Source organism: Schistocerca gregaria, chromosome 4 (genome assembly GCF_023897955.1).
Source record: "Schistocerca gregaria isolate iqSchGreg1 chromosome 4, iqSchGreg1.2, whole genome shotgun sequence".
In the NCBI taxonomy this organism is placed as follows: Eukaryota; Metazoa; Arthropoda; class Insecta; order Orthoptera; family Acrididae; genus Schistocerca; species Schistocerca gregaria.
Window position 1 is genome coordinate 758,834,004 of NC_064923.1, and position 23,216 is coordinate 758,857,219.

Genomic DNA, 23,216 nt, shown 5'->3' on the forward strand with positions numbered 1-23,216 from the left:
GCCAGTAAGCACACTGCTGAGAATGTTGTAGTTAGTGTAAGAGAATTTTTATTCCACTTGTTGCGAGCTATCATTGTTTATAATGGTGGGAAGTGCCAAATTCTACATAAACAGGCGAGAGATATAATTTACAGGATGTACAGTTTCTTTAGATCGAAAGCAGAACACGGGGGAATTAGCAATGCTACATTTCCTTAACATACCTGTACCTGTGAGGAATGGCTGTTTGTAAATCTGGCTGTAGTCATTTCCTTTCCTGTCCCACTCAAAAACGGAGTGAGGGAAAAATTTATTCATTTAACCTGATCTAAGTAGGGCCATCAGGCCCTCTCTTCGATCAGACCAGGGTTTCACACGTACAGTATATATTATATCATAGTTATCGATAATTTAAGTATGACAACTAGTATTAAAATGATTTGAGTGTCTGCGGTGATGGTGTGAGTAAATTGTACTAACTCAATAATAATAATAATAATAATAATGACAATAATTATGACATTAATAACAATAATTGTAGTGGCAGGTAAAAGAAGGATTTATAGGTCTACATAATAGATGTTTTCTGACATAGTGAGTTTTGGGGAAAGGAAATTAAGGGAGATTATATCAGCTAAGAATGCTGGCAAATGAGGAAGATCAGTTTTGGAAAGAGGGATGTACAAGGGTAATCAATGCATACAGGAACAATGATAATCTTATTGTTACTTTAGCAGATGTATTGACTACCTGTTCTCTGAATGTGGAGATGATGTTCAGTTCTCTATGTAATGCTGGAGGCTGTTCCAGAACTGGGTTCCTGCTGTTGAGGAGGACTTCGAGAAGCTAGCTGAACGATTAAATTAGTTTTTTGTTCCATAGATCTGTGTTGAGGAGAACCTTGTGGATTTGTGGAACATTTCATTTAAAAAAAAAAAAAAGCTGAAATAACAATACTAATAGTATGATTATATACAATACATCATTTGTTTCTATTAAAAAATTCATCAATGGAGTAGAAGAAGTTGGCCACTAGTAAGTCTTTCAGGCTCCTTTTAAACTGATCTTTATTTGTAACTAAATTTTTTATGTTTACTGGCAAATGATTGAAGATGAGTGTTCCCGAGTAGTGGACCCCTTTTTGAACTAAAGGAAGTGCTTTTTAGTCCTTGTGCAAATCATTTTTGTTCCTGGTATTGTATGTATGAACTGAGCTGTTTGTCGGAAAAAAGAGATATATTATTTAGGACAAATTTCATTAATGGCCCTAAGATGGATCCTTGTGGGACACCACATGTAATTTCTTCCCATTCTGATGATGACTGATGACTTATTCACTAGGCCCTTGCACTAACACCATTTGTTTCCTGTTAGCGAGGCATGACTTGAACCATTTTGCAGCACTGCCGTGACACCATAGAATTCTAATTTATTTAAAAAGATGTTGTGGTTCACACAATCGAATGCCTTTGACAAGTCACAGAAAATACCTGCTGCTAGTAACTTGTTATTTAATGAATTAAGTACATTTTCACTGTAGATGTAAATAGCCTTCTCAATATCAGAACCCTTCAGAAATCCAAACTGTGTTCTTGATAATATGTTACTTGTGGTAAAATGTTTGAGAAGCTGCCTGTACATTACTTTTTCTAAAATTTTTGAGAATGCTGGCAAAAGTGAAATCAGTCTGTAGTTTGATGGTATCTCTTTATCCCCTTTCTTGAATAGAGGCTTAACATCTGCATATTTTAGCCAGTCAGGAAATGTTCCAGTTATAATTGACTGGTTACACAAGTAACTTAAAATTGTACTAAACTCACAAGAACATGCCTTAATTAACTTTGTTGAAATTTCATTGTAACCACTAGAATGCTTTGTTTTTAAAGATTTTATTACGAAGGTTATTTCTTCTGGTGAAGTAAGTGACATATTCATGTACGTGAAGCTATTTATAAAGGCTATTTTCAGATATTCAAGGGCATTATTTACTGATCCTGACAATCCCATTCTATCAGTAACTGATATAAAGTACTTGTTAAATAGATTTGCCACACTATGCCCATCAGTTACTAATGTGTCATCTACCCTAAGTGCTATTTGCTCCTGTTCCTTTCTGGTTCTACGTCTGCTCTTTCACTATATCCCATATTGTTTTTATTTTGTTCCCTGACATTGCTATCTTCTTCTCGTAGTGCATTTGTTTAGACGTCTGAATTACTTTTTTTAATATTTTACAGTATTCCTTGTATTTAGCTAAATCATCAGCATTGGAGCTATTCTTGGTTGACAGATACATTTTCCTTTTTGTCTTACAGGAAATCTTTATTCCTTGTGTAATCCATGGTTTTATTATAGACTTCTGTTTAATTTGAGTAACTTTTAGGGGAAAACAGTTTTCAAACATGGTACTGACATTGTTCATTAATGTGTTATATTTTTCATTCATGTCATGAGCACTATAAACATCTTTCCAGTTCATATCTTTGAGCAGTTTTCTAAAACACTCAATTTTTGGTTGATTGATTAGTCTCCTGTACTCAGATTTAGCAGTGTTCATAATTTGCTTAGAATTTACATCTAAAACAAGGACCTGCATTTCATGATCTGATAGTCCATGTATAACAGGTTTTATGATATGATTTTGTTCCTTTGATTTGTCTATAAAAATGTTATCAGTGGCTGTCCTTGAGGATTTAGTGATCCTAGTTGGAAAGTTTACAGTGTGAGCTAGATTGAAAGACAACATTACTAACTGCAGTGAATGTTTACTGGAAGATTGCATTAGAAAATCTGTATTAAAGTCACCAGCAATCATAATGTCTTTGTTTCTTCATGTTGTTTGTTGTTGTCTTCAGTCCTGAGACTGGTTTGATGCAGCTCTCCATGCTACTCTATCCTGTGCAAGCTTCTTCATCTCCCAGTACCTACTGCAACCTACATCCTTCTGAATCTGCTTAGTGTATTCATCTCTTGGTCTCCCTCTACGATTTTTACCTTCCACGCTGCCCACCAATGCTAAATTTGTGATACCTTGATGCCTCAAAACATGTCCTACCAACCGATCCCTTCTTCTAGTCAAGTTGTGCCACAAACTTCTCTTCTCCCCAATCCTATTCAATACCTCCTCATTAGTTACGTGATCTATCCACCTTATCTTCAGCATTCTTCTGTAGCACCACATTTCGAAAGCTTCTATTCTCTTCTTGTCCAAACTATTTATCGTCCATGTTTCACTTCCATACATGGCTACACTCCATACAAATACTTTCAGAAAAGACTTCCTCACACTTAAATCTATATTCGATGTTAACAAATTTCTCTTCTTCAGAAGGGCTTTCCTTGCCATTGCCAGTCTACATTTTATATCCTCTCTACTTCGACCATCATCAGTTATTTTACTTCCTAAATAGCAAAACTCTTTTACTACTTTAAGTGTCTCATTTCCTAATCTAATTCCCTCAGCATCACCCGATTTAATTTGACTACATTCCATTATCCTCGTTTTGCTTTTGTTGATGTTCATCTTATATCCTTCTTTCAAGACACTGTCCATTCCGTTCAACTGCTCTTCCAAGTCCTTTGCCGTCTCTGACAGAATTACAATGTCATCAGCGAACCTCAAAGTTTTTACTTCTTCTCCATGAATTTTAATACTTACTCCAAATTTTTATTTTGTTTCCTTTACTGCTTGCTCAATATACAGATTGAATAACATCGGGGAGAGGCTACAACCCTGTTTCACTCCTTTCCCAACCACTGCTTCCCTTTCATGCCCCTCGACTCTTATGACCACCATCTGGTTTCTGTACAAATTGTAAATAGCCTTTCACTCTCTGTATTTTACCCCTGCCACCTTTAGAATTTGAAAAAGAGTATTCCAGTCAACATTGTCAAAAGATTTCTCTAAGTCTACAAATGCTAGAAACGTAGGTTTGCCTTTTCTTAATCTTTCTTCTAAGATAAGTCGTAAGGTCAGTATTGCCTCACGTGTTCCAACATTTCTACGGAATCCAAACTGATCCTCCCCGAGGTCCGCATCTACCAGTTTTTCCATTCGCCTGTAAAGAATTCGCGTTAGTATTTTGCAGCTGTTACTTATTAAACTGATAGTTCGGTAATTTTCACATCTGTCAGCACCTGCTTTCTTTGGGATTGGAATTATTATATTCTTCTTGAAGTCTGAGGGTATTTCGCCTGTCTCATACATCTTGCTCGCCAGCTGGTAGAGTTTTGTCATGACTGTCTCTCCCAAGGCCGTCAGTAGTTGTAATGGAATGTTGTCTACTCCGGGGGCCTTGTTTCGGCTCAGGTCTTTCAGTGCTCTGTCAAACTCTTCACGCAGTATCGTATCTCCCATTTCGTCTTCATCTACATCCTCTTCCATTTCCATAATATTGTCCTCAAGTACATCACCCTTGTATAAACCTTCTATATACTCCTTCCACCTTTCTGCCTTCCCTGCTTTGCTTAGAACTGGTTTGCCATCTGTGCTCTTGATATTCATACACGTGGTTCTCTTCTCTCCAAAGGTCTCTTTAATTTTCCTGTAGGCAGTATCTATCTTACCCCTAGTGAGATAAGCCTCTACATCCTTACATTTACCCTCTAGCCATGCCTGCTTAGCCATTTTGCACTTCCAGTCACTCTCATTTTTGAGACGTTTGTATTCCTTTTTGCCTGCTTCATTTACTGCATTTTTATATTTTCTCCTTTCATCAATTAAATTCAATATTTCTTCTGTTACCCAAGTATTTCTAGCAGCCCTCGTCTTTTTACCTACTTTATCCTCTGCTGCCTTCACTACTTCATCCCTCAGACCTACCTATTCTTCTTCTACTGTATTTCTTTCCTCTATTCCTGTCAATTGTTCCCTTATGCTCTCCCTGAAACTCTGTACAACCCTCTGTTTCTTTCAGTTTATCCAGGTCCCATCTCCTTAAATTCCCACCTTTTTGCAGTTTCTTCAGTTTTAATCTACAGGTCATAACCAATAGATTGTGGTCAGAGTCCACATCTGCCCCTGGAAATGTCTTACAATTTAAAACCTTGTTCCTAAATCTCTGTCTTACCATTATATAATCTATCTGATACCTTTTAGTATCTCCAGGGTTCTTCCATGTATACAACCTTCTTTCATGATTCTTAAACCAAGTGTTAGCTATGATTAAGTTGTGCTCTGTGCAAAATTCTACTAGGTGGCTTCCTCTTTCATTTCTTAGCCCCAATCCATATTCACCTACTATGTTTCCTTCTCTCCCTTTTCCTACACTCGAATTCCAGTCACCCATTACTATTAAATTTTTGTCTCCCTTCACTGTCTGAATAATTTCTTTTATTTCATCGTACATTTCTTCAATTTCTTTATCATCTGCAGAGCTAGTTGGCATATAAACTTGTACTACTGTAGTAGGTGTGGGCTTCGTATCTATCTTGGCCACAATAATGCGTTCACTATGCTGTTTGTAGTAGCTTACCCGCATTCCTATTTTCCTATTCATTATTAAACCTACTCCTGCATTACCCCTATTTGATTTTGTGTTTATAACCCTGTAGTCACCTGACCAGAAGTTTTGTTCCTCCTGCAACCGAACTTTACTAATTCCCACTATATCTAACTTTAACCTATCCCCTATTCCCTTTTTACATTTTCTAACTTACCTGCCCGATTAAGGGATCTGACATTCCACGCTCCGATCCGTAGAACGGCAGTTTTCTTTCTCCTGATAACGACATCCTCCTGAGTAGTCCCCGCCCGGAGGTCCCAATAGGGGACTATTTTACCTCCGGAATATTTTACCCAAGAGGACACCATCATCATTTAATCATACAGTAAAGCTGCATGTCCTCGGGAAAAATTTATGGCTGTAGTTTCCCCTTGCTTTCAGCCGTTCACAGTACCAGCACAGCAAGGCCGTTTTGGTTAATGTTGCAAGGGCAGATCAGTTAATCATCCAGACTGTTGCCCCTGCAACTACTGAAAAGGCTGCTGCCCCTCTTCAGGAACCACACGTTTGTCTGGCCTCTCAACAGATACTCCTCCGTTGTGGTTGCACCTACGGTACGGCCATCTGTATCGCTGATGCACGCAAGCCTCCCCACCAACGGCAAGGTCCATGGTTCATGGGGGGTCCTTCATGTTAAATAACCCAAAAGAGCTTCTATATGATTTAAGAATAGATTATAATTTCCTGCAGGTGCTCGGTAAATAGATACCATTATATAGGATCTGTTATGGAACTTTACTTCTGTTGCATATGCTTCTAGATGCTGCTCTAAACAGAAAATATTAATGTCAATGTTCTTCAATTTATGGCAGTTTTTGATTAATGTGGCAACTCCTCCTCCATCCATATCTACTCTGCAGAAGTAGGAAGCTAGATTAAATCTTGAAATGTCTAACATATCTGTATCAGTGGTCACTTGATGTTCAGAGAGGCAGATTATGTCAATTGGGTTAGATGAATTCATTTCATTGATACAAATGAGTTGTTCATCAGCTTTATTTCTAAGTCCTGGAATGTTCTGGTGTAATAAAGCTAACTTATACTGCATACTAATGGGATTGTAACTGCTTTGGCGAAGATAAACTTGCAGTTTCTGATTACTTTCTGTTAAACATTGTTTAAATGGAGGCTGTATGATAAAATCTGACTCCTGTTCATCTGTTTTCTCAAACTGGGTTTGTCTGCCAATCTCTCTTAAAACTCTTTTTCTTTCCCCCTTCCCTATCCTAAAAAAGGCATCCCTCTGACACCTGTGACCACTCGTATTTTACCACTTGTGCCAGTGTCCCCCCTTAAGTTTTCTGCAATCAACCCAGACAGTTTTCCCTTCCCTTTCCTATTGAGGTGAAGGCCATGCCTAGTGTAGTCCCACCTATCAATAGCATCCACAGGAATCAAACCCATATGGGACCCAAATCCGTCCTAATCATCCACACCAACTCCAAGTTCACCCTCCCTATGGAAGAGTTCAAATGAGGCTGATCATGGCATCTCAACACAAAAACAAATCCCACACTCGTATGCTTCGTTGCTGATGCTATCTTCACCAGGTCACTCTCTATGGAATATTCAGAGTCTCTGTCAGTGCTATTTCCCGGACCACCCACTATAACCACGGCATCCTCCTTTGTGAAATCCTTGCATAAAGCACCTACGTCCTCTGTTACCTGACCCAGATCTGCACTAGGCTTGAAAAAGTTTGTGACCTGGAACTCTGGTCCTAGATTTTCCTGCAGTAGTTTGCCAACACCTCTACCATGGGAACTACCTAACAACAGAACTTTCTTTCTCTTTGCAAATTTCCCTACCTTTTTCAAGTCCTTGAAAGCTTGGTTTGCCCTTTCTACAGCTTCAGCTACATGAGGCTCATCCGATTCTCACTGAGGCAACAGGAGTGCTACAGAAAAGATTTTGCTCTGATAGGGCCAGGTGTTAATGCTGTGTTGTTCAGGCAAGAGTGTTAAGATCGAGGAGAGATATGAGGGATAGTGTTCATTGATAACAGTAGAGAAGACAGGGGGCATATAAATCTCCGTACTTGTCTGCACATAGCCAGGGTAGCTGTACATATGATGATGAAATGTGCTCAAAGAGTTGAACATCACAGACATAATGAACACTAAATGATTAATGGAAAATCTCATATAAAGATGGGAAACAAATACTAACAAAGAGATAGAGGGGCCGGCCAGTACTTACCTCAGCTCAGTACAGCCGATAGATACACAAAAACAACCAAAAATTTACGTTCCTAGCTTCATCAGGGAGGAGAGAGGGGAAAGAAAGGGAAGAAGGTAAAGTGGATTTAGTTACTCACAACCCAGGTTATGAAGCAACAGGGAAAGGAAAACAGGGAGGGTACAAGGATGGAGGCATGGTTGTCAGAGGGAAGCCAAAGATATTCTACTGGAGGTACTGTGCCAGCTTCAAACCAAAGAGGATGCATACAGAAGTAAAGAGGTATATAGTATAAAGATAAACACAAGGGAGCATTTCCCTACAGCTTAGGTATTCATGGCAAATGTATCTGCTCTAGTGTCGAATCCCTCAACAATTACACCAATAACCTGACCAGTGCTTTCCTCTCCCGCAACTATCCTGTAGACCTTGTCCACAAACAGATCTCCCAAGCAATACATTCCTCCCCATCAAACAACAATGTTCCTACCCCCAGACCACACAGAAGCATCCCCCTTGTCACCCAATATTATCCTGGGCACGAATACATCAATAAATTACTCCGCCAGGGATATGACTTTCTCAAGTCAACCCCTGAAATGAGATCATCCCTTGACAAAATTCTCCCCACACCACCCAGAGTTGCCTTTTGTCGCCCCCTTAACCTCCGAAACATCCATGTTAAACCCTACAATATTCCCAGACTATCTTCTCTACCCAACGGTTCCTACCCCTGTAACCGACTCTGCTGCAAAACCTGCCCCTTGCATCCCCCCACAACCACCTACTCCAGCCCCACTACTGGTAAAACATACACAATTCAAGGCAGGGCCATGTGTGAAACTACACATGTCATTTATCAGCTGACATGCTTGCACTGCACAGCCTTTTACTTCGGTATGACAACAACTAAACTGGCTGAGCGCATGAACGGACACAGACGAACTGTCCGCCTAGGAGATGTCCAATACCCAGTAGCGGAGCATGCCCTCCAGTATAATTCTAGGGACCTAGGAACCTGCTACACCTTATGTGCCATTTGGCTTCTCCCACCCAACACCAGTCCCTCTGAACTGCGGAGATGGGAACTTGCACTCCAACACATCCTTTCATCCCGCCATCCCCCTGGACTGAACCTACGTTAAACAACCTCACTCCCATTTACTCTTCAGTCTTCTCCTCTTTCCCTTTCCTCTTTAACCATTCACGCATCTTTTCATCTTATATAGTTGTGTTTATCTTTATACTATATTCCTCTTTACTTCTGTATGCATCCTCTTTGGTTTGAAGCTGGCACAGTACTTCCAGTAGAATATCTTTGGCTTCCCTCTGACAACCATGCCTCCATCCTTGTACCCTCCCTGTTTTCCTTTCCCTGTTGCTTCATAATCTGGGTTGTGAGTAACTAAATCCACTTTACCTTCTCCTCTTTCTTTCCCCTCTCTCCTCCCTGATGAAGGAACATTTGTTCCGAAAGCTAGGAACGCAAATTTTCGGTTGTTTTTTGTGTATCTATCGGCTGTACTGAGCTGAGGTAAGTACTAGCCAGCCCCTATATCTCTTTGTACATAAAGAACACTGGCATTTCTAACCAGTTGCAGGTGCCTTGAGCTTTGTGCAAAAGTCCTTGAAGGATAACATCCCTGTGACCGATAATTGAATGTATAAGTGTTTGTATACGTTTCTTTTTCAGGCCAAGAGGGAAGAGCTTTTCTGGTTTTGTAGGGCATGGAGAGATGCTGATGCCTTTTTGTACATTACTGTTACATGTTCCGTTCAATTTAGATTTTCATCTGTTGTTACTCATAGACTCTTGGTGAAGGAGAGAGGTTGATATTTATTCCATGTAGGGTTAAAGATGACTGTCTATATGTGTCTGAACGATCCCTAATTTCTCTTACGTTGTCTTCATGGTCCTTAGACTACATGTACATTGGTGAGAGAAAAATCATTCTACAGTGAGTCACAAATACCTGTTCTTGAGATGTTGTAGACAGTGTTCATGAAAAGAATGTTATCTTCCTTCCAAAGACTGTTATTTGAGTTTACGAAGCATCTGCATAATATTCATTTGTTAATTGAACTTACTGGTAACAAATATGGCAGCACGCCTCTAAATGGCTTCAATGTCTTCATTTAATCTGATATGATGGGCGTACCAAACACTCGGGCAGTACTCACGAATGAGTCACATTAGTGTTCTGTACATATTTCACTTTGTAGTGCAACTATACTATTCTAAAATTCTCCTAATAAACTGAAATCAACCATCCACTCTCCCTTCACTACCATATCTACTTGCTCATGCCATTTCATATCACTTTGCAATCTTCATCATAGATATTTATTTTGATATGACTGTCAGCAGCACACCACTAATCTACATCTACATGACTACTCTGCAATTCACATTTAAGTGCTTGGCAGAGGGTTCATCGAACCACAATCATACTATCTCTCGACTATTCCACTCCCGAACAGCGAGCGGGAAAAATGAACACCTAAACCTTTCTGTTCGAGCTCTAATTTCTCTTACTTTATTTTGATGATCATTCCTACCTATGTAGGTTGGGCTCAACAAAATATTTTCGCATTCTGAAGAGAAAGTTGGTGACTGAAATTTCGTAAAAAGCTCTCGCCGCGACGAAAAACGTCTATGCTGTAATGACTTCCATCCCAACTCGTGTATCATATCTGCCACACTCTCTCCTCTATAACGCGATAATACAAAACGAGCTGCCCTTCTTTGCACCCTCTCGATGTCCTCCGTCAATCCCACCTGGTAAGGATCCCGCACCGCGCAGCAATATTCTAACAGAGGACGAACGAGTGTAGTGTAAGCTGTCTCTTTAGTGGACTTGTTGCATCTTCTAAGTGTCCTGCCAATGAAACGCAACCTTTGGCTCGCCTTCCCGACAATATTATCTATGTGGTCCTTCCAACTGAAGTTGTTCGTAATTTTAACACCCAGGTACTTAGTTGAATTGACAGCCTTGAGAATTGTACTATTTATCGAGTAATCGAATTCCAACGGATTTCTTTTGGAACTCATGTGGATCATCTCACACTTTTCGTTATTTAGCGTCAACTGCCACCTGACACACCATACAGCAATCTTTTCTAAATCGCTTTGCAGCTGATACTGGTCTTCGGATGACCTTACTAGACGGTAAATTACAGCATCATCTGCGAACAACCTAAGAGAACTGCTCAGATTGTCACCCAGGTCATTTATATAGATCAGGAACAGTAGAGGTCCCAGGACGCTTCCCTGGGGAACACCTGATATCACTTCAGTTTTACTCGATGATTTGCCGTCTATTACTACGAACTGCGACCTTCCTGACAGGAAATCACGAATCCAGTCGCACAACTGAGACGATACCCCATAGCTCCGCAGCTTGATTAGAAGTCGCTTGTGAGGAACGGTGTCAAAAGCTTTCCGGAAATCTAGAAATACGGAATCAACTTGATTCTGTACTAAATATAACAGAATTCTTTTTCCTACCAATCTGCCTTAACTTACAGTTTCCACATGTAGAGCAAGCTGTTGTTCATCATGTTGTTGTTGTTGTTGTTGTTGTTGTTGTCTTCAGTCCTGAGACTGGTTTGATGCAGCTCTCCATGCTACTCTATCCTGTGCAAGCTTCTTCATCTCCCAGTACCTACTGCAACCTACATCCTTCTGAATCTGCTTAGTGTATTCATCTCTTGGTCTCCCTCTACGATTTTTACCTTCCACGCTGCCCTCCAATGCTAAATTTGTGATCCCTTGATGCCCCAAAACATGTCCTACCAACCGATCCCTTCTTCTAGTCAAGTTGTGCCACAAACTTCTCTTCTCCCCAATCCTATTCAATACCTCCTCATTAGTTACGTGATCTATCCACCTTATCTTCAGCATTCTTCTGTAGCACCACATTTCGAAAGCTTCTATTCTCTTCTTGTCCAAACTATTTATCGTCCATGTTTCACTTCCATACATGGCTACACTCCATACAAATACTTTCAGAAAAGACTTCCTCACACTTAAATCTATATTCGATGTTAACAAATTTCTCTTCTTCAGAAGGGCTTTCCTTGCCATTGCCAGTCTACATTTTATATCCTCTCTACTTCGACCATCATCAGTTATTTTACTTCCTAAATAGCAAAACTCCTTTACTACTTTAAGTGTCTCATTTCCTAACCTAATTCCCTCAGCATCACCCGATTTAATTTGACTACATTCCATTATCCTCGTTTTGCTTTTGTTGATGTTCATCTTATATCCTTCTTTCAAGAAACTGTCCATTCCGTTCAACTGCTCTTCCAAGTCCTTTGCCGTCTCTGACAGAATTACAATGTCATCAGCGAACCTCAAAGTTTTTACTTCTTCTCCATGAATTTTAATACTTACTCCAAATTTTTATTTTGTTTCCTTTACTGCTTGCTCAATATACAGATTGAATAACATCGGGGAGAGGCTACAACCCTGTCTCACTCCTTTCCCAACCACTGCTTCCCTTTCATGCCCCTCGACTCTTATGACGGCCATCTGGTTTTTGTACAAATTGTAAATAGCCTTTCACTCCCTGTATTTTACCCCTGCCACCAGACGTGTGTCTGTAAACTTCAACCACTATGATCAGACAAACCAGTTACTAGCTATTGCACTATTCAACATAATGATGACTAACTTTTGAAGCTTGGGGCTTAGCTCCAACATGTGGGTGTGCATCCACTTAACTAAAAACACTAATTGGGTGATAGTTATTGCCAAAATAGCTCTCTACTGACTTTGACATTCCTATGTCATAGCTATTAGTTCGATGCCATTGGTCGTTTTACAATCTTTTCCTTTCTGACGTAAACTTGTAGCTTACACCTGCTTCTAAACATGGGTGTTCCAGATATTTCTTTCATCCCACAGTCTCAGAATCACTTACTCTCCCATAATTATAAAGTAATGGTCCGCCAGAATTTGTTGATTTCCAAAAACATAATTGACAAGAAATACTTGCTGGCTAAATTCTTCATTCTCTCTCTCTCTCTCTCTCTCTCTCTCTCTCTCTCTCTCTCTCTCTCTCTCTCTCTCTCTGTGTGTGTGTGTGTGTGTGTGTGTGTGTGTGTGTGTGTGTGTGTGTGTGCGTGTGTGTGTGTGTGTGTGTGTGTGTGTTTTAATCTCTGTAAATTACCTACATTTCTTGCTCTTGATGCTAAGACCATAAACTTATGAACTACAAACAGCTTGCAGACGATGTCATCCAATTTATGTCACCTTATGTGCAAAAAGAAATGTTTTTGTAGATGTAACCATGCATCATAACTGTCATTAAGTAATGATTCTAACAGTGATGAGGGGGCACTAGCTGCCACATATGATATTCATGTCTAGGGTCTCTTACACCTTAAATGCAAGGCAGTGCATCTTTTGGCAATGTTTGTAGGTTATCTTTTGCATAAACTTCACTATTTCCATCAAACAACCTTTTTTATTTTTTCAGGTGAAGTTCATCAGTAAAACCCCAGTTCTTGGTAGCCCTAAATCTAGTCCACATATGACCTGGCAGACACATGGTGGACCAGGTCGTCGCCATGATGTCCTGATGGAGCTCCAGCTAAACAAGGTGTCTGTATATGCAAATTGTTGTTTCACCTCAGATCTAAAATCAGAAGATGAATATACTCAAGTATTTGTGAAATCATTGACTAAATTAGATACCAAAGTCACTCCTTTTATATGTGGTTCACTAATTTAGAACCTTAATTACTTTGAGGTTACTTTTCATGTGTCACTTGTTGGAAAACTATATTTTGCACTCAGCCAGAAAGTGATGAAGAACATACTGACCATAATTTCCAGTCTGCAAGTCCACATTAATCTTTGTACACACAGAAAGAAAATGTTCCTACTTGTTGTTTACTCAGCAGGATCAGGACACTATCACTGTAAATAATAGTTTACAGTTTTAACTAATAGATATATTCAGTAAAAGTTTACACACAAAATATATAGTAATGTCTCAATAATAATAATAATAATAATAATAATAATAATAATAATAATAATGATAAATATCACTATTGGAAACAGCACTGTTAGCAGTTCAGATGTGACCTCTACAGTAAGTTCCAGGTAAAATGGTCTATCACCCTTGCTTCTAATCACCAAAAGTTAATTGCTCACCTTAAAAGTGGAAAATAATCTTGGCACTTGCCATGGGGTTTTGTCAACATTAACGGGCAGCACAGGAACAGTTACTTTCATGAAAACTAAGCAATCCAGGATGGTGTACAATCTTTGTGAGTTCACTTCCTACTTTTACCGAAATTGCTTTTGGTAGCTATCCAGCTGTGACATCATCCAAGGCACAGCACTCGCAAGTGTTTGACTGATTCAGAAAGATTGATATCTCAGTGTGAGTGTCTTCTCACTGCCTCTCTGGTCATGTTTGTATATTTGCCCAATGGATTGCGGCACAGAACATCTGCTGCCAACCTCTCTAGGCACAGGCAGCAGCATCTAAATGACCCCTTTCTAGGACATGTATTAATTAATATCTCTGACATTTAATAGTTTACATTTTCTTAATTTATAGGAATGGAGTTAAGTTTGCTTTAGTTACAAAAAAAAAGTTTTAGCTTGACTGCATTTAAACTTTGACTGCTAGAATTTTCTGAATGGAACCTACAGGAGAACATGACCTCAAAACTGCCTCTTTTAAGATTGCTTGTAATGATTGTTATTTACATTGAAGACTTGAAACTTGGTAAGCTACATTATTTAATGAATACTGTCAAGTGCACTAATTGGAACTTTCTATTAACAAATACAAATTATCCTTAATCTGATAAGAATAGGGACATTTTTGTTCCAATTTTAGTTTTAAGTGAATAATAATGGAGTCATATATTAAAAACAAAGATTCCATGACTTACCAAACGGGAAAGCACTGGCAGACAGACAGACGCAATGACAAAAACACACAAACAAAGTTTCAAGCTTTCGCAACCAACTCCTTCCCTCTTTCTTCAGGAAAGAGGGAAGGAGAGGGAAAGACGAAAGGATGTGGGTTTTAAGGGAGAGGGTAAGGAGTCATTCCAATCCCTGGAGCGGAAAGACTTACTTTAGAGGGAAAAAAGGACAGGTATACACTCGCACACACACACATATCCATCCACACATATACAGACACAATCAGACATATTTAAAGGCAAAGAGTTTGGGCAGAAGGATGTGCCCAAACTCTTTGCCTTTTCCCAGCAGGTTGCAGTGAATGACTCACAAATGTGAGTGTTTTATGTACCTCTCGGTTACCTTCTGTTTCCAGTTGAAACACCTGCCGCAATCCGATAATCACTTGTGTTTACTGACATGCAAAGGGGTTTGAAAGTCTGGATGGTGTAATATTCATCAAACAGTTTTTTAATTCTCCGCAAGTGGACTGGCGCTCTTCAGTCCAAACCCATGGGGTATTCTTCTTCAACAAGGGAATAGACAAGGTGCATTAAACAGGTTCTCATTAACAAAATGGCAATAGAATCTGAATAAACCAAGCATTGACCTGAGCTCCTTTTTATTTGTGGGCTCTACATACTGATAATTTGGAAGGATCAGATAACATATCTTCCCTGCTGATTTCATGGCCCAAGAATTTTATTTAATTTCTTACCTCCCTTTTTTTCTAAAGATTCTGGCACTAGACTGATATATTCGACCCATGTGGGAGTTTCCAGCAGTATATCATCTACATAAATAGCCACCTGATCTAACAACCCTTGCCCCAATACATGACTGATTACTCTCAGGAAAGCACACACAGAAATGTTTAATCCAAATGGGACTACTTAATATTGGTAGCATACTCCTTCATACAAAAAGGCTGTATATTTTTGTTATTCTTTCGCCAGAGGCAAATTCCAGTATCCAAAAGTTATGTACATTGATGTAAGACACTTATCTCCTCACAACTTTTGTATCAGTTCATTCATATTTTGAGGATACTCACTCTTTATTACAATTTCATCAGGCCAGAATGCATCCAGTACTAATCTGATGCTTCTGCCCTGCTTGGGCACAACAAGCAGATCATGATATTCACTAATTGCTTGCTCAATGGCACCTCGTGACAATATATGTTCTAATTTCTTTCTTAACAGCTTGCTTTCTCGAAACATGTACGTGCCCATGCTTTACATTCAAATGGCATTCATACCATATAACTTCACCAGACATATTTGGGAATACATTGTGATGAGTGATTAATACTTCACTTAATTTTGCCCTCTGTTTATCAGAAATTTTATTTGTTGACTGCACATTAGCCTCTACATCTTCCAGGATATAATTGTTTTCCTCATTAGCATTTTGCATCTTCCTGCAAATATCCCTTACTCCTCATTACTCTAGTAGGCAGTTCAGATTCTTTATTATTACTGCCCGTATACTTCCCAATGAAGGGCTCTGTAATCACTCAAGAATCTGGTAAAGTTAATACTTATTGCTCTGATCAAAGTCAATCTTTCCTTGATATTTTGTTAAAAGGTCTGTGCTGGTTAACATCTCAACACTTGAACCATACATAATTAAACAAAAATGATCTATTATTATGTTACCTATACCAATTGGTATCAAAGCTTTATGCTGTATTGGTCTAGAAACCTTTCCAGTAGCACCTATTATTCTTTAACCAATTACTTTCGTGACAGTTAGTTCATTCTTATTAGGAATGAAATCAAAGAATCCTTGGGACAAAGCACTTGCTTTCCTGCCACTATCAAGAAGACAGCACACTGTTACTTGTGAGATGTTAGTTTTTATAATAGGGTGAGTGATTCTAGTTTGAACAGCCTCCTCATAATGGCCTTTTAGTAAATCCTTTTCAATCTGTTTTTTCAGCTGCGTGTACATTTACACATGGATTCATGGGCTCAACAACCTCTACATCCAAAGCTGTCTTTTCCAACCTGTCCACCAATTTGAAATCAAAGCACGTTGACTACCTCCTCTACTTTTGTTTGCTGCACACCAGCTAAACTGTTTACCACTTTTGAGCAACTTCATCCCTGTGCAACGTTGCTATGTATAATACTGTCATCAGCTTTTACAGTTTGTGGAACATCAATACAGCTAATAGGTTCCCTGATGTCATTGTTACTTTACCCCCTTCATCTAACAACTCCTCTCCTTCAGAACCTTGCAAAACTGACTCTACTTCCTACAGTGAAACTTCAGGCTTTAGATTGCCATTATTGTCGAAGATGTAAGCCTTTACTTCCTCTTCATCCTTTTCTGTTTCAAACTTGTTATGGTGTTCCTCCCTATTATCTGTAGTGTTTTCCTTTTCTTTCTTGACACACTTTTCTAATATGTCCAAAATATTGTCATCTATATAATAAGAGTAGTCCTCATAGCCGTGACTTAGTTTCCCACACACAACCTGTTGTTTTCATTTGATTCAAAATCAGATTGGGTAGCATTTAGCTCTCCATCTTGTTTCAACAACACATTGTTTACATTTCTGTCTTTGTCATAATATGTATTATGAATGTGTGATGGTTGTGTACCTCCTCTTCCTCTATCATGGTCTTGACCACAATAATTAGATCTTGTATTCAGAACCTTCATACTTCTAACGTTCACGTTCCTACCATCATTATTGCAGTTGTTTACATGATTGTTAGAAGACCCATTATTATTCTGCACCTGCTCCTCAACAGCAGCTACTCTTTCTACTTGCTTCAGATACTCAGTGAACGTATCCACAGTATCTCTAGGTGTGGAAATGATTCTTTTCTGCTGATACCAAGGCAGCTAGTCCCATGATAATCATTTTTGGCTTCATCTTTTCTGTCTAATGTGACAGCCTGTAACCCACCTTCTAGAAAACACTTTAACTGATTCACGACCTGGAGTAAATATTTTACTACTCCAAAATTCTCTCAAAACATTGTTTTGTTTGTTGTGAGGCCAGTACTCAAATGCAGTTTTGAACCCAGAAAGATATCTGCATCTAATTATTATGTGAGCTAATCATCACAAATTATCTCCCAACAAGTGATTTCTTATCAAAGAAATTTTCTCTCACTCTGACCGTGCATTTGGTGAAATATCTTCAAAATCATTCCAGAATTCTAATGGGTGAATTTATTTGTCTGGATCAAAATGTAAAAAGTGACAACTTCCAATGAAAGCATCAACTGAAGCAACATGCTGTACAGTAGTATAACAAGAGCTACCTGAAGTTACTTTATTTTCTGTGTTAGTAATACTAGTATTTAGTTCTTCTACTTGTAGGTCTACTCCGTCCACCTGCTCAGAAAACTTTTGTCAACATCCTCAGAAAATTTCCCTGCCAGATTTTACTTTCTTAACATCCTTTGAACAAGCACTTACTTTAGTAGTTACTTCTTCAAATCCTTTAGAGCAAAGTTTGAATTCATTGCCTATTTCTTTCTGACAGCCTCCCTTCCATAAGATCATCTGCATTGAAATTTTTGTCAGCTTCACCAATTTCAGTTTTAAAAGTATTATGCAATCTAGTTAGCTGTTGCCATACTTTGACTTGCAGTTCATGGTAGTTACAATCAATTTTATAATTTAAGTTATTCAGGTTTGAGGTCATTTCATCCTTTAGCTCTTTGCTGTTAGATTCAATCTTACTGTTTAGTTCTTTATGAAGATCCTTTTGTTCTATATTACTAGACTCAATCTTACTACTTAACTCTTTACTCTTTGATTCCATCTTATTGTTCAGCTCTTTACTATTCTCCTTTATTTCTTTACAATGCACTTCTAGTTTAGAAAACAGTAATTGCATCCAATTTGGTACCTCTACTTTGCCACTTGGCATTCCTCTAGGTTTTAAAGGAGTTTCTAGCACTCCTTGAATGAATTCATTATACGATTATACTATTAATTCTAGTTTTTCTTTTTTGACTTCAGCTTCAGTTACCTCATCATTGGAAATTGATTCTAACTTCACAGCAACATTGACATTTACCTCCGATTCTACTTTGAACAAATCATTTTCAGATTTTGGATTTATTACTTTGATGGGACCATTCTTGTTAATCGCAATTTCTAATTCTGAGGTTTCGTCATCAGAGACTGGTTCCATCTTAACTTTCCCATTATACTTATCATTAGAATCCATTTTAATAGCCTGTGAGAAGCAATTGACAAATACTTTCAATATTCTTGACTTGACTTAATTGCTTGACCTTGACGAGCAATGCCGGCGCAGTGTACCAGCAAATGTGATGCAACGCATTGCCAGCAGCAGTGGCAGCATCTCTGTGGTGGTGAGGATGGTGACAGGTATCGTCTGCTGTAGTATCTCCAGGGGGAGCTGGGCACTGGTGAGCATGCGCAGTAGTTTGCTGATAATTTGCAGGTCCACAGATCTCTGTGATGATGCACTGTCTTCTAAACTTAGTGCCGCTGGTAGCCATGATGTAGTGTTATCTTCTTACCTTCTCCTGTCACATTCAAGGCTGCTGTGGCTAACATTTACAATTTAACTTCCACACTCATCGGCAAATCTTAACACTGTTATCTCATTGGTTTCAGAGTATCTCAGTTTGGTATCCTGTTAGTGCCTATCGATTTCCTTGTTTTGTACCAATCACTTCCACAGTTCAGTTCCCTGGCTGATTAAAACCATATGTGGGGCGGTGGGTAAAATGCTTCTCAGGGGTCATTTTGATGCTGCTACCTGTGCCTAGAATGGTTGGAAGCAGACATTCTGTTCGGCAGTCTGCTACACCCATGTGTAAATACAGCAACACTGGCATATGCTGTGCCTTGGATGACATCACAGCCAGGCTGCTACTATAAGTGTTTTCAGTAAAAGTAGGAAGTGAACTGTACACCATCCTGAATTGCTTTTTGTGTTCTGCCTGTCATGATACCTAAACTGTGTCGCAAATGGCAAGATTATTTTCCATTTTTAAGATGAACAATTAACTTTTGGTGATTAGAAGCCAGGGTGATAGACCATTTTTACTTGGAACAGAGGTCGCCTCTGAATTGCTATTAGTGCTGTTCCAATAGGGACATTATTATCATTATTATTATTATTACAGATATTATTATAAATTGTGCGTGTGTAATTCTGTGTGTGTGTTTGTGTGTTTTGTTCATGTGCCTGTTTGCCGGCGCTTTCCCGCTTGGTAAGTCTTGGAATCTTTGTTTTTAATATATATATATATATATATATATATATATATATATATATATATATATATATATATATATATATATATATATAAAGAAACTTCCACATGGGAAAAATATATTAAAAACAAAGATTCCAAGACTTACCAAGCGGGAAAGCGCCGGCAGACAGGCACATGAACAAAACACACAAACACACACACAGAATTACGAGCTTTCGCAACTGGCAGTTTCTTCGTCAGGAAAGAGGGAAGGAGAGGGAAAAATGAAAGGATGTGGGTTTTAAGGGAGAGGGTAAGGAGTCATTCCAATCCCGGGAGCGGAAAGACTTCCCTTAGGGGAAAAAAAGGACAGGTGTACACACGCACACACACACACACACACACACACATATCCATTCGCACATACACAGACACAAGCAGACATATTTAAAGGCCTTTAAATATGTCTGCTTGTGTCTGTGTATGTGCGAATGGATATGTGTGTGTGTGTGTGTGTGTGTGCGAGTGTACACCTGTCCTTTTTGCCCCTAAGGGAAGTCTTTCCGCTCCCGGGATTGGAATGACTCCTTACCCTCTCCCTTAAAACCCACATCCTTTCATTTTTCCCTCTCCTTCCCTCTTTCCTGACGAAGCAACTGCCAGTTGCGAAAGCTCGTAATTCTGTGTGTGTGTTTGTGTGTTTTGTTCATGTGCCTGTCTGCCGGCGCTTTCCCGCTTGGTAAGTCTTGGAATATATATATATAGTCATAGTTTATGATCCAGTTGACTAAATAGCAAGTAGGAACATTTTCTTTCAGTGAGTCTGCGAACCTGCAGACTGGAAATTATGGCAGTATGTTCTCTATCGCTTCCTGGCTGACTGCAAAATTAGTTTTAGGCACTTGTAAATGGCAGTTTTGATCAAACAATGGAAAACCAGGATAGAGTGTAACAATATTATGAAAAGAATAGTTGCTACTCACCATTTAGCAGAGATGCTGAGTCGCAATTTTTGTTAGGTATTTTACCTGCGGCCCAACAACTAGCTTCTCCATGAAATATTTGGAAATTAGCAGCATCTTTGGAAGATGATAATGGTTGTTCTCTGCCTCTTTAAACAGTAATTTGAATATTATCAATAATTTATTAGACCACATAGTGTAATACTGGAAGAAGACGCATCTTCATAGTACAGAACTGTGTGCCAGCCTTCACTCTCATGACAGTTTTGCAGAAAGGAAGCACTCAGTATGTACTGGCACATATTTTGGCTAGTGACTGTGGCAAGGTTTTTGATATCCATCAAAGAATTCAGAAGGTAAAATTTATTTTATTATTACAGTAAGTTTATGACTGATAAAATATAGTATAAGGACAAGGGTGATGTGGCAACTGTGACCGGTTCTCATCCTCTGGCCAGCATCATAATGCAAAAATATGCTACTTGGTTGTTGCAAAGGAATATATTATCAGTGACAATGAGGCAGCATTATCAAAGACATATCTGAAATAATGAGAATTAATCATTATTCAAATATGCACTAGTCAAGTCCAGCTTCAGGGGCACCATGGTGATTAACATTAAAATTAACTATAATTGTCATGCTGTTTTGTTGAAAACATTGTGAGTTTAAGAAAGGGGACTGTATACATTACATATTTACTGCCATTACCCATGCAGTCATTATTATCAAGCAGAAAATAAGAGTGAAAATAGGAAGTGATGACATTTGATGTCACCAAAATTTAGAATAGATTCACACATTTACGTTAACTGGCAACACAGTTCTCTCACTTTGTTGTGCAGTAACGGTTAAATGGAGTGACATTACTTGCTCAGTTCATCACTACCAACTTTGTCCCCTTCAAAGTAATCCCCCTCAGGTATAACACACTTGTGCCAGAGCTTTGTGCAATTTTGAGCTGATGTTTTTGTTTTATCAGTGGTGGCAAAATGACATCCTGTTATGGTTCTCTTCAGCCTTGAGAATAGAAAGGAGTGACAGGTGGCCATGTCTGGTGAATATGATGGCTGAGGGAACAATGATTTCGTTTCTTGCCAAGAAGTCACAAACAGTCATTGATGAGTGATCAAACTTGCCCTTCTGCCCCCCCCCCTCCCCATCCCCCTCTCTATATATCTATCTGTCTGTCTGTGCTATCAATCTCTCTCTCTCTCTCTCTCTCTCTCTCTCTCTCTCTCTCTCTCTCTCTCTCTCTCTCTGCTCTTCAGGCAGTTTCTGTTGGTACAGTTGAGACTGTGTTTTGATGTGATACCTGCATACCCATGTTTCGTCACCTGTCATAACCTTCTTTAGAAGTTCTGGATCATTGTTGGCTTCATTCAGCATTTCCTGAGGGATGTCTACGTGACATAATTTGTGATTGAAATTCAACATTTTCAGAACAAACTTTTCTTCTAGTTTCTTCATGCCGAAAAGAACTGAAAAAATTGCTTGGAATGAGCTGAAGGATCTGCCAGCATCATCAAAAACCTCTCTAATTGTGATTCAGCAGTTTTACAGAACCATTTTCTTTACTTCTTCCACATTTGCACCAGTAATTGATGTGCTAGGGCATCCAGGGTGGTCATGGTCTTCAATGTTTTCTCGACCCAATTTTAAGTGTTCATACCACTCATAAACTGTTGTTGTACTAACAGTAGACTTGCCTAAGCCACAGTCAACATTTTGAATACTGTACTACATTTATTCTATTTTTCAAGCATAATTTAATGCAAATTCTTTGATCCATCTTTTCAAAAGTTGAATTTGCCAAGCATATGAAAACATGTACAACATTTTCAACTGTCAACAATAAACTAAATATTCAAAACTGCTGAAAATGCAAGCATACCCCAGGAACATTTGTACCAACAAGATAGGAAAGAAATGAAAATTGGACATATAAAGTCTGCAAAATTTAAAAATTCCCGTTACTTTTTGATCACATATCGTATATTTTTTTCCGCAGTTTCCGAAACAGAATATTTGCTGTTAATTAATTGGCTTTTTCATGTTCCATGAATTGTAATAAAGTTCTCTCACTATGATGGAGAATGTGCCTTATAAGACTATCTGTATTTTTAGTATGTCTTACCATCTTTAATGTCTGCCCCCAGTAGCTGAGTGGTCAGCGCGACAGACTGTCAATCCAAAGGGCCCGGGTTCGATTCCCGGCTGGGTCGGAGATTTTCTCCGCTCAGGGACTGGGTGTTGTGTTGTCCTAATCATCATCATTTCATCCCCATCGACGCGCAAGTCGCCGAAGTGGCGTCAAATCGAAAGACTTGCACCAGGCGAACGGTCTACCCGACGGGAGGCCCTCATCACATGACATTTCATTTCACCATCTTAAATTAGTATAAATTAGGATAGATTGCTACTTAGCACATAGAAGTGGTGTTAGGATCAC

The 23,216-nt window shown here is 39.0% G+C and overlaps 1 protein-coding gene across 3 annotated transcripts in view; it reads left to right on the forward strand.

The window, feature by feature from the left end:
- The window catches only part of LOC126266719 (autophagy-related protein 2 homolog A), a 492,161-nt gene that overhangs the window by 311,257 nt on the left and 157,688 nt on the right, over positions 1–23,216 (forward strand). For all 3 annotated transcript variants that reach the window (XM_049971191.1, XM_049971193.1, XM_049971192.1), the window contains one exon: positions 13,148–13,270. In XM_049971191.1, the coding sequence (XP_049827148.1) occupies positions 13,148–13,270 (123 nt within the window). The remainder of the gene's footprint in view (positions 1–13,147; positions 13,271–23,216) is intronic.